The sequence below is a fragment of the Microcaecilia unicolor genome, chromosome 2, assembly GCF_901765095.1.
Source record: "Microcaecilia unicolor chromosome 2, aMicUni1.1, whole genome shotgun sequence".
Lineage (NCBI taxonomy): Eukaryota > Metazoa > Chordata > Amphibia > Gymnophiona > Siphonopidae > Microcaecilia > Microcaecilia unicolor.
In genome coordinates, this window is record NC_044032.1 from 535724622 (window position 1) to 535737135 (window position 12514).

General features: G+C 43.3%; 1 protein-coding gene across 1 annotated transcript in view; it reads left to right on the forward strand.

Moving 5' to 3' along the window:
- The window catches only part of LOC115461465 (phosphoglucomutase-2-like), a 124590-nt gene extending 112853 nt beyond the window's left edge, over window positions 1–11737 (forward strand). The window contains 2 exon segments of the mRNA XM_030191285.1: window positions 1317–1450; window positions 10505–11737. Coding sequence (XP_030047145.1) covers window positions 1317–1450; window positions 10505–10607 — 237 coding nt within the window. The 3' untranslated portion in view covers window positions 10608–11737.
- Window positions 11738–12514: the final 777 nt, after the last annotated feature.

A 12514-nucleotide genomic window follows, 5' to 3' on the forward strand; every position in this document is an offset into this window, starting at 1 on the left:
GCGGGTCGGGGGCTTTTGAAAAAACTATTTGCACTATTCTGGAATACACCTGGTCTGCACCTAAGCTAGGCGCAGGTATTTAAGCCTGGTTTTAGATGACCTAAATGGGTGTGCCTAAATTTTTGTTGCAAGAGCGGCACGTGAGCATATTCTATAAACTACACTTAACTTTAGTCGTAATTTATAGAATTGCACTAAGCGCATGGTTTTTCAGCAACGATTTTTAAGCCACCATTTCTAGAATTTGACCCGTTCTGTCTATTCTAGCACACACTGTATAGAATACTGTCGGTTACACACGCAAGGTGCTCTGTGTAGGTGTGTGCATTTACATCACCCATAGGCATGGCATAAGTGGTCACGCCTAAATAGTGTCTTGTTGTAGTTTAATATAACATCAGTTTTATCCTTAATTGCCTTTATAGAATTCGCCTTTAGCTTATGAATATTTGGTGCCTAATTTTAGGCGGCATTTCTTGAATTGACCCGTTAGTGGGTAATTCTGTAATGAGCCGTCTAGATTTAGGTGGTAAGAGTATTTTGTAAATGCTGTTTGTGAATACCTACATGCGTCAACGACCTTTTTCTGGCTATGTGCTATTCTGTAAAATCGCGCTTAGATATGGTGATGCATACCTTGCAGGTTGATGTTCACATGGGCAGAGTTTGAACGGACTGTGGACGGAATGCACATTTACATGCATAGATTATAAAATACTGCAATCTATGTGCATCCTTTTGTAAACATGGTATGACTGGCGTAAATGCTCACACCTAAAACATAGGTTTGCATTGTAGGCACCTACGTTTCTTTATAGAATAGACTTCAAATAGGCATGTTCTTGGCACATAAAAATATGTGCTCCAGTATAGAGTTACCCTCTTATTGTGCCGTATTAGATGTCCAGGTTCCTACTGTACAAGGAGCACTAAAGGACATGATGTGTATCTGAAGCACTGTAGCTCTTCCCAGTAGCTGAGGGCTCCATACACTTCAAATTGTTTCATTGTCATTATTACCTATGAAGATTACTTATGATTTTGTCAGCTGTGAAGAATATGAATTTATCAATGAAATTTATAAAGCATGGTTTATTTCAGGTAGATTTGAATGTGTTTCTAAGCCTGTCAACTTCAGCACTGAACTGTGGCCTATCAAGAGAATAGACGCCCTGCTGGAATGTTGTAAAACAACAAATAATTTACAAGAAGTTATAGTTTATAACAGGTCCTGTGTATTCTCATTAGCAGGTTTGCTTATATACTATATTTAGTTAACTCTAAATGTATTCTCTTTGTGAATTCTGTACATTCAGATTCTTCCCACAAGTAAAAGCAGCCAAATGATAACCTTCACTTTTACCAACGGAGGGGTAGTCACACTCAGGACCAGTGGGACAGAACCCAAAATTAAATACTATGCTGAACTGTGCGCACCTCCCGGGAACAGGTATAGTATTCATAAAGTCTTACAGAAGTTTCCTAAAATTGATTTGCAGTGCAGTCTTTAGAAAACTGGTAATGTTATGCTATCATCTTTCAGTAGTTCAGCCAAGCTCCTTTATGAGGAGATCACATTTAGCCTTTTCCATGCTGGCGATGCAGGAGTGTTACCTTTTTCATTTCAACTAAAGAAAAAGACAGTCTTTTATGATCCTTTAAATTCTAAATAATCAAAAAATAAATAGGTTATTTTTTTATTTTGTTTTCTTTTATGAGATGGTCTTAATAAACTGGTAAAGAATCAGACTTGTTGGGAGTAATTTTAGACAAGTTTTTCTGCATGTAAATCGTTTATCGTTTGTTAGGTTTGATATACTGATTCTTCGTTGAGTGAAAATCGAAATGGTTAACAATGTAAAATTTGGATATTGGAAAGGAATGCCATAATATAAAAGGCTCTTTTTGTGATTTGTATATAATATAAAAGGAAAGCAGTCAGGCATAGATAGACAATATAATCAGACATATAGAACAATCAGTCCATCAAATATAGAAAAGAAACAGTGTATCAGTGTGTGTATATATATATATATATATATATATATATATATATATAGATAGATAGATATAGATACACACACACACACACACTCTCTTAAAACAGTAATTCCTAAAAACCCATTAATTAAAACATATGGTCCCTTCCCCCATCCGAACGAGCTCACCGGAACAACCTAAAATCAAGGAGGTTAGTTTTCAAATGGCAGTTCTATAAACATGTTTGAAGGGCAGTTCTATAATTGGGTGCCTGCATTTACCTGCTTCTTGTGCATATTACATGTGTAAGTGTACATTTACCTGCAAAAGTGCCAACAGCACACTATACGCTTTTCTCCCAGTTTCTTTTCTCCCCTCCCTCACGCCCCAAAAAAGTACAGCTTCAGTGTTCAGCAGGGCAACAGTTTGGAGAGGAGAGGAAACCCAGCTTGGAGCCAGAAGACACAGTTACACAAATCCCAATTCTGTGCACCTTCCTGGATTGTGTGGGCAGCAAACTTTACTAGAAGTGAAAGCCTGCTAAATGTGATTTACCACCTACCCAATCCGGGAAGGAGCATGGCGTCAGGGGTTCTGTGGCAGTATCTCCTGTGGGTCCGGCATCTCTCCCTTTCTTTTACTCTTTCTCTCCTTTCCCCCTTGGCCTACCATCTCCCCTTCTGCCCAGCACCCTCCCCCAATGGTCTACCATCTTCCTCTTCTCTCCCCAGATCCTGTAGTCTGGCATCTTTCCTGTCCCCCTGCAGGTCCAGCACATCTTCCTTCCTTTCCCCCTCCCCCACCATGAGTACAGGACCTCTCCCTGGTCTTCCCTAAGCCCCACCTCAGGTCCAAAACTTCCTCCTCTTCATCCCTCAGTCTCCCCTGTGAGTCCAGCAACACTCCCTCTTTATCCCTCAGTCTCCTCTCTGAGTTCAGCACCCCCCCCCCCCGCAAGTCCAACGCTGCCCCCTCCTTCCCTCAAACCCCCAAAGTCCAGCTGTGCTCTCTTCTTCCCTCAACCTTCCCCCCACCCCCACAAGTCTGACACTGCCCCCTCTCCTCCCCTTATCCCCCCAGTCCAGCACTGCTTTTTGTTCTCCCTCCCCCCTCCCCCACTTGGTCCATCAAACCTGCTTTTGTCTGCCTGCCCCTTCAGCATTAACAGGCTGCCTGGGCAGGCACTGCATCCTTCCCTCTGCTGCGTCCCTTCCCTCTGACACAACTTCTTGTGTACACAAAGGATGTAGTGCCAGTCCAGGCATCCTGCTAATGCTACAGGGGCCAGCAGACAAAGCAGGTTTGACTGACTGGGGGAGTTTGAAGGAAGGAGAAGAGTGTTAGACTTGGGGTGTTTGAGGGAAGAAAAGGGAGCAGTGCTGGTCTGCACAGCGGGAGAGGAGGGGAGAAAGATGCTGCACACTTAAAAAAAAAATAATAATAATTCCTGCTGCTGTGTGCCAGCCCTGTGACACACCTCCCAGGCGCATGTGACGCACATCAGTTGAGAACCACTGCTCCAGAGATATAGTCACCCAATATCAGCACCCACACATACAGTGTGTGCCACTAAACATATGTGCCTACGCTATTTGTGCAGTACTGCTGAAAATATGCCTAATAGGGTTGGTTCAAGAAAGGTCACTACATGTTAGGTGTCAAATACTTGTGCGCCAAGTGACAATTCTAAAACAGCAGCTCCACATTGAATACCAGCATAAGGCCACATTTTTGTGCCAAACGTTCGGTGCAGGCACTTATACCAGTCTGTGAGCTGGTGCAAGTGTACATGCCTAAAATGTAGGCAGGTAGGTATGTGTGTAACTGCATATATTCTATAAAATGTGTGCTCAAATCCAGGGCACAACCCTGACCTGCGCATGCCCCTCCACAGTTCACGCCCCTTTGTAGCTGTGCACTATGGATTTTGGGCGCACTTATTATAAAATACCGACTAAGGTCAGTTGCATGCATAATTGTTAATTGTGAACTCAATTGTGAAGGAAATGTATACAAGCACAACTGGCATTCGTTCTGACCAAAGATTAAATCTTTACATTAAAGAGGTGTTGCCTCAAGAAGCCCCCAGCTCTATATCTTCAAAGCTCACGGGGGCTGGGCTGCTTCATCATTGGCAACACCTCTAGGCTATTAAACAGTTCAATACCCTATACATTCTTATTTTTTCTTTTCTCTTTTTAGTTTTACATCTTCTAATTTCTTCTCATGCGATGTATGAGTATATATAGTATTAAACTTGAAGGCTACTTAGCTTTGTAGGGGTCCAGTCTTTTCTTTATTTGACACTGAGCGCAACCACAACCAACGGTGGCCAACGTTTTGTCACCTGCTTCAGGGTCGTATGGTCTGCGTCAATCTACGAAGAGAGAGTATATTATTAAAAACCTAGCTCTAAACTTTGCATAACTTCGCAGTACTTATATCATTTAAAAAAAAAACAAAAAACATTTTTCTACAGACACCTCAGCTAGAAAAACAAACAGCTCCAGCGGACCAGCTTGGAGTAAAAATGGCCTCTCAGGTTTAAATGCTCTGTTGCGTCAGACGCCAGGAGTTGGCCTGACCAATCAGCTTGCATTCATTTAGTTCCTTCATTAAAACAGAACCCCGGATGTCTTTTCTTATTCAAATATCTTATCATCCAAAATTATATAATCCAAAATTAGAAAAGATGACCCCATTCAATTTTTCCATTCATAGTAACATAGTAACATAGTAGATGACGGCAGAAAAAGACCTGCATGGTCCATCCAGTCTGCCCAACAAGATAACTCATATTTGCTGCTTTTTGTGTATACCCTACTTTGATTTGTACCTGTGCTCTTCAGGGCACAGACCGTATAAGTCTGCCCAGCACTATCCCCGCCTCCCAACCACCAGCCCCTCCTCCCAACCACCGGCTCTGGCACAGACCGTATAAGTCTGCCCAGCACAATCCTCACCTCCCAACCACCAGCCCTGCCTCCCAACCACCGGCTCTGGCTCAGACCGTATAAGTCTGCCCAGCACTATCCTCGCCTCCCAACCACCAGCCCTGCCTCCCAACCACCGGCTCTGGCACAGACCATACAAGTCTGTCCAGCACTATCCCCGCCTCCCAACCACCAGTCCCGCTTCCCACCACCGGCTCTGGCACAGACCGTATAAGTCTGCCCAGCCCTATCCCCGCCTCCCAACCACCAGCCCCGCCTCCCGATCTTGACTAAGCTCCTGAGGATCCATTCCTTCAGCACAGGATTCCTTTATGCTTATCCCACGCATGTTTGAATTCCGTTACCGTTTTCATTTCCACCACCTCCCGCGGGAGGGCATTCCAAGCATCCACTACTCTCTCCGTGAAAAAATACTTCCTGACATTTTTCTTGAGTCTGCCCCCCTTCAATCTCATTTCATGTCCTCTCGTTCTACCATCTTCCCATCTCCGGAAAGGTTCGTTTGCGGATTAATACCTTTCAAATATTTGAACGTCTGTATCATATCACCCCTGTTTCTCCTTTCCTCCAGAGTATACATGTTTAGTTCAGCAAGTCTCTCCTCATACGTCTTGTAACGCAAATCCCATACCATTCTCGTAGCGTTTCTTTGCACCGCTTCAATTCTTTTACAACCTTAACAAGATACGGCCTCCAAAACTGAACACAATACTCCAGGTGGGGCCTCACCAACGACTTATACAGGGGCATCAACACCCCCTTTCTTCTGCTGGTCACACCTCTTTATACAGCCTAACAACCTTCTAGCTACTGCCACCGCCTTGTCACACTGTTTCGTCGCCTTCAAATCCTCAGATACTATCACTCCAAGATCCCTCTCTCCGCCCGTACCTATCAGACTCTCCCCGCCTAACACATACGTCTCCCGTGGATTTCTATTCCCTAAGTGCATCACTTTGCATTTCTTCGCATTGAATTTTAATTGCCAAACCTTAGACCATTCTTCTAGCTTCCTCAGATCTTTTTTCATGTTTTCCACTCCCTCCGTGGTGTCCACTCTGTTACAGATCTTAGTATCATCCACAAATAGGCAAACTACCTTCTAACCCTTCGGCAATGTCACTCACAAATATATTGAACAGAATCGGCCCCAGCACCGATCCCTGAGGCACTCCACTACTCACCTTTCCCTCCTCTGAGCGAATTCCATTCACCACCACCCTCTGGCGTCTGTCCGTCAACCAGTTCCTAATCCAGTTCACCACTTCAGGTCCTATCTTCAGCCCCTCCAGTTTATTTAAGAGCCTCCTGTGGGGAACCGTGTCAAAAGCTTTGCTGAAATCTAAGTAGATTACGTCCATAGCTCGTCCCTGATTCATTTCTCCTGTCACCCAATCAAAGAACTCAATGAGATTCGTTTGGCACGATTTCCCTTTGGTAAAACCATGTTGTCTCGGATCTTGCAACTTATTGGCTTCCAGAAAATTCACTATCCTTTCCTTCAGCATCGCTTCCATTACTTTTCCAATAACCGAAGTGAGGCTTACCAGCCTGTAGTTTCCAGCTTCTTCCCTATCACCACTTTTGTGAAGAGGGACCACCTCCGCCGTTCTCCAATCCCTCGGAACCTTTCCCGTCTGCAAGGATATATTAAACAAATCTTTAAGAGGACCCGCCAAAACCTCTCTGAGCTCCCTCAATATCCTGGGGTGGATCCTGTCCGGTCCCATGGCTTTGTCCACCTTTAGCTTTTCAAGTTGTTGATACACACTTTCTTCTGTGAACGGTGCTGTATCCACTTCATTCTCAATTGTATTATTTCCAGTCCATCGCGGTCCTTCTCCAGGATTTTCCTCTGTGAAAACAGAACAAAAGTATCTATTTAGCAAATTTGCTAAATTCAAACCCATTCAAACCCACTGGGGTCAGTGAATTCAAACGATGTATCCATTTCTGTTCACACTGGAACAAAATCCTCTTCCTGTTAACTCCAATCCTTACCGGAGAAACCTCAATCTGTTGTAAAACAAAACATCTCAATTCGGCAAAAGAGTGTTGTGCTACATCGCAGTGGTGGGCAAAAGGTGTGGCTACTTTCTTTGTGTTCAACACGCTACTGTGCTCAATCAGCCAGACATATAACCCTCTCGGTGCAAGTGGAACCAAAAGAAGGTGGATATACAGTATCTTAAACAAAAGGCTCTTGGATTCGAGAGAGCCCAGTTGCTGCACCACTCTCTAGTGGTCAAACCTGCCCTCAAACGAGCTAGGAGTTCAGGACTCATGCCTTGGCACCCCCAGATAGAGGAGCCAGGACACTGGATTTGTTTGGGAGGAAAATGTTTCAGGCCTCGATGCTCATTGCCCACATTCAATCCTACCAGCTCTATACGAGCCTTTACTTGCAGTCCCTGGTCCGGAGCAAGCTGCTGAGCTTCGCCAGTTAGCCAAGCTGCAGTGTAGGAAATATCTGGCCAGAGGGGCTTATAATTCTTTTGATGTGGCATCCAGGCTCTCAGCCATGGGTATGAAGATGCTCAGACTCTCATGGCTGCATGTCTCTGACCTTGAATTGGCAGTTCAGGAGATGTTGGTGGATGTCCCAAGCCAAGGGGGCAACTTGTTTGGAGATAGAGTAGAGGAGGTCACAGATCTCATCAAGAAACTCACAGATACTATCCAAACACTATCTTGGCACCCTCCACCTCCAGGAGGTTTTCCAGTGGACCTAGGTGTGGCAACCCTATTACTCTCAAAGGCATAGGCTCCTGCCACCTTCCAGCTCTGCCCTGCAGTCCCAGAGCCAGCATCCCTGGGCCTATCAGCCCCATCCTCAGAAGTCCTGACCGATGCCCCAGTCAAAGCAGGGAACTAGCTTTTGACTGGCTCCAGGAGAATATAGCCGTGCTAAAAGTAACTGTCCTGGTTGGCTTTCTAGTGGGAGGTGAGGGGAGTAGGCTGAATTTTTACCATCATGGGTGGCCTCTTGTAACCTCTTACCTGCGGGTTCTTCAAATAGCCTGTTTCGGTTACGCCCTCCATTGGTGGCAAAAGCCACCAAATTGCCCACCGAGAACATTGTCACACAGCTGTCAGCACAAGCAGGTACTAGTAGAGAAAATTTCCACCCTTGTCCAGTCAGAGGTCGAAGAGAAGGAATTCTTTTCCAAGTACTTCCTTGTGCCCAAAAAGACAGGATGATTTCGTCCCGTTCTAGACATAAGGGCCCTGAACAAATTTCCTGGTCAAAGAAAAGTTCAGAATGATTTCCCTGGGTACCCTTTTCCTCACGATTGAGGCAAATGGCTGGCTGTACTCTTTGGACCTAAAAGATGCCTACACCCACATTTTGACACTTCCCAGTCACAGAAAATATCTGCGATTTTGCATGGGAAAACACCACTACCAGTAATGTGTCAGCTCCAAGAGTGTTCACCATTGTCTAGCGGTAGTAGTGGCATATTTACACAGGCTAGGAGTGTATGTATTTCCCTATCTGGACAACTGGCTGGTCCTTTAGATTGTAAGCTCCTTTGAGCAGGGACTTCCCTTTTTGTTAAACTGTACAGCGCTGCGTAACCCTAGTAGCGCTCTAGAAATGTTAACTAGTAGTAGTAGGTGGTGGTGGATTTACTATGGTTTCGTTATAAACTACCCAAAGTTCCACCTACTTCCAGTTCAGCAATTGGAGTGCATAGGATCCCTGCTAGACACATTGAAATCTTGGTCTTTTCTTTCCTAAGCCAGAGCAGACACCTTGTTGATGCTCGCCTTGCAGGTCCATGCCAGCAAGCAGGTCACAGCTTGGCAAATGTTGAGATTGATGAGCCACTTGGCCTCAACAGTGCATGTCACTCCCATAGCTCATATGCACTTCAGAAAAGCTTCCCAGTGGTCTTAGGTGGCTGGAAACCTAGCAGATGTCATCCATATTCCTCCAGAGTTGACACGTGCTCTCCTCTGTGGACAATTCAGCCAAATTTGACTGTGGGACTACCATTCCAAATTCCACTGTCTCAGACGGTGCTAATGATGGATGCATCCAACCTGGGCTGGTGTACTCATATAGATGGGCTTCATACCAAGGGACTTGGTCTGCTTAGAAAACAGACCTTCATATCAATCTTCTCAAGCTGTGGGCCATTTGGAACACTGTAAAGACTTTCAGAAATCGGCTGCACAACCAAATTATTCTCATCCAAACATACAACCAGGTTGCAATGTTCTCTGTGAACAAGCAGGGGGGTACAGGATCCTACCCCTTTTGTCAGGATGCAATGAGGATGTGGAGGTGGGCCCTCCTTCATGGGATGGGCCTCCAAGCTGCATACCTTCCAAGAAAAGACAGCTGCCTGGTGGAGTGGAGGAGTGGCCCAGTGGTTAGGGTGGTGGACTTTGGTCCTGAGGAACTGAGTTCAATTCCTACCTCAGGCACAGGCAGCTCCTTGTGACTCTGGGCAAGTCACTTAATCCTCCATTGCCCCATGTAAGCCGCATTGAGCCTGCCATGAGTGGGAAAGCGCGGGGTACAAATGTAACAAAAAAAAAATGATTTTGCATCCACACAAGTAGTCTCTCAATATAGACGTAGCCCGCAAGGTCTTCTGATTGTGGAGCACTCCTTTGGTGGATCGTTTTGCCACGCATCTCAACAACAAAATCCCCCAGTTCTGCTCCAAGCTCAGATCACATGGTAGACTAGTGTCCGATATCTTTCTCTTTTATTGGGGGGGGGGGGGGGGAATGTCTCCTTTTTGTGTATCCTCTTTTACAGAAGAGAAGACTTTGCTGAAACTCAAGCAGGATCAAGGAACTATGATCCTAATCGCACCTTACTGCCCAAGACAGATATGGTTCCCTTTTCTTCTGGAGTTATATATCTTTTAATAGCAAAACTTATCTGTACTCGTTGCTCGGCCTTATCAATGCGCCATGGCTGATTATGGCCAAAGTTTCAAACCTTCTTCAGGGTCCATGGCAGATCGCTTTCACTACGTTGGCATCCGGTACTTTGAAGTTCATTTTGTGAACGCCGTGGCACATTGATAACGGCTGAGCAACAAGTACAGATTAGTTTTGCTATTAAAAGATATATACCAATAAAAACTGAGTTATAATGAATAATTAATGGTGGATGGAGTTTTTTTGCCTATGATGAGAATCTATGCTCCTTGATACAGAAGGCTTAATTGCCACATCAAGTAGGAGCTTCCCTTTTGAGGCTTTTTCCTCCACGTTTTCCATTTTTACATATTCTTATTTCTCTATGCTGGGTAAGAGCATGATGTATGCAGTCAGATATTAAAAGCTGTAATAAAGTCGTGATTTTCTGAAGGGGATTATGTAGTTGGATGATATAAGGCGTATCCTCTCCAGCTCATATTATACGTGAAAAAAATAACACACATTAGAAAAAAAAAGAATTTAAAGCTATGTGAATCTAAGTATCCTAAAGCAAATGGTGCAATTATACATGTATAAGGGTTACCTTCTAAATGTTAGAAGTTTGTGTTTTTGCACAATTGATAATCCATGTTGAAAAAATAATTCTTTTCCCTTATGTTTCTCAGTGACTTTGAACAGCTGAAGAAGGAACTAGATGAACTAGCCAATGCCATAGAGGAGCATTTCTTCCAGCCAGAAAAAAATAAACTACAACCAAAGGCAGAGTGAATCAGATGCAACTAACCTCCTTAACCTGTACTGTATTGCAAAAGCGGATTGTGTTAGAAATATGTTACTGGCTTTAATTTATAGGTTGTTCATTTTAAGGACCAGTTTGAAAGTGTTATCACAATGGCTTGATCAAGTTTAAGTTGCCATCTGTTTCCATGTTATAGTTAGAAAAAAAAAAACGCAACTATGGTCTATCAATTACAAAAAAATCAATCCAAATCAGAACCACAAACTGTACACTGTGATAGAAGCTTTGGCATGCTTAGTAATCATGTTCAGTATTAATATATGACCCGCTGAGTGAATAGGTGCCGAAAGGTGGGTTACACAATAACAAAGATAAAGGCTATCATAGCCTGGAGGGGTAAATTTGGGCAATCTGCACTGTTGAAAGCTTTGCGTACTATTGGGTAGAAACGGACTATGCAGTTTTTTTCACAACTTGACCATACAGTTGATATCCGTCTATCTTCTGGTGTAAATAAGTCACATACCCCATTTTTTGTATCTTTTTTGCTCAACAAGGTCACATATTCTTGTTCAATTTATCTCTAAGCCTAGCCTAAGCTCAATATTTTCATAGCTATTTTGTCTGTTTCTCTTTGCTGGTGCCAGAATCTGTTCCATGATTTATCTCTTTTTAGTGATGTCAGGGTCTTCTTCCCCTTTGCAGCAGTTGTATCATGATATTTCACAGAAAGTTTGTCTGAAGCAATCTGTATAGTAACAGTGATGATTTAATGGTGCATTTTCAATGACAGTGATGTATTGGCATCTATGAACAGTACCAGTAAGGGCACTGGGAAATCACTTTCACCCCAACAATACTGAGATATCACTTTCACCCCAACACCTGTATGACTGGAAGCACAAAAAAAACTTTAGTGGAAGTTCAAGGGAAAACAGGAAATGCCTCCAAATGTGCTTACTTTGTGATATCTTGTTAGCCAGACACTAGGGGAGTGCATTTATCAGTGCATATTTGCTTCTTTTGGGCACCTAAACGTTTTTTTGTGTGTGCAAATTGCTTGTATACATATATAAATAACCTATGAAGTAACACACATACAGCCAATTTACGTGTGCAAATATTTATTTTCATCATATTTAAAACTAAAGTGCAGAAAACATCCGTTTTAAAAAAAAAAAAAACGCATGAAAACCTGGAAAAGTTTGTAAAATACAAACACATTTTTTGGGGGGGGGGGGGGGGGGGGGGGGGGGGTTGCATATCCTTCCAAATAATCAAGTTGAAATAATTTTGAATTGATTTTAAGTTCAAAGCAAGTTACATGTTCAGGGTAGCTTTAGCAAAATGATAGTTATGCTGAATATTGTTTCTTTTTATCTTAGAGAAAATTGTTTTATTTTAAAATGGCAAATTAAGTAGCAGTGTTTCACACTCTCTAAATTGTGTTTACAAAGTTACCCCCCTTTTACAAAGTTGCACTAGAGGCTGCGGGTTCAGTAATGCCTATTCAGCCCATTCAAGGTGAATGGGCTGTGTTGGCATTGCTGCACGGCTTTGTAAAAGGGGGCGGGGGAGTAAGAGTTAAGGCTGTATTACTATTTAGGGCCCTGTTTACTAAGCCGTGCTAACGCTAGAGATACCCATATACGGGTGTCTCTAGCGTTAGCATGCACTAATTTTTACCACACACTAAAAACAGTAGCACATCTAAGTAACCATGGCCAAAATACGTTAGCATTGCGTAACTGAGAACTCCATTTTCTGAAACTGTTCTTCCAGGTAGGGAGCCACAGAGGGTTAATCACTCCTAGCTTATGGCTTTTTTTTTTTTTTTTAATCATTTATTTATAATTTTTTCATTTTACAAGGATCACTTGCAAAACAGTAAAACAGAGATGATTGTACATTAAAACAATATTAGAAGAAAAAAACA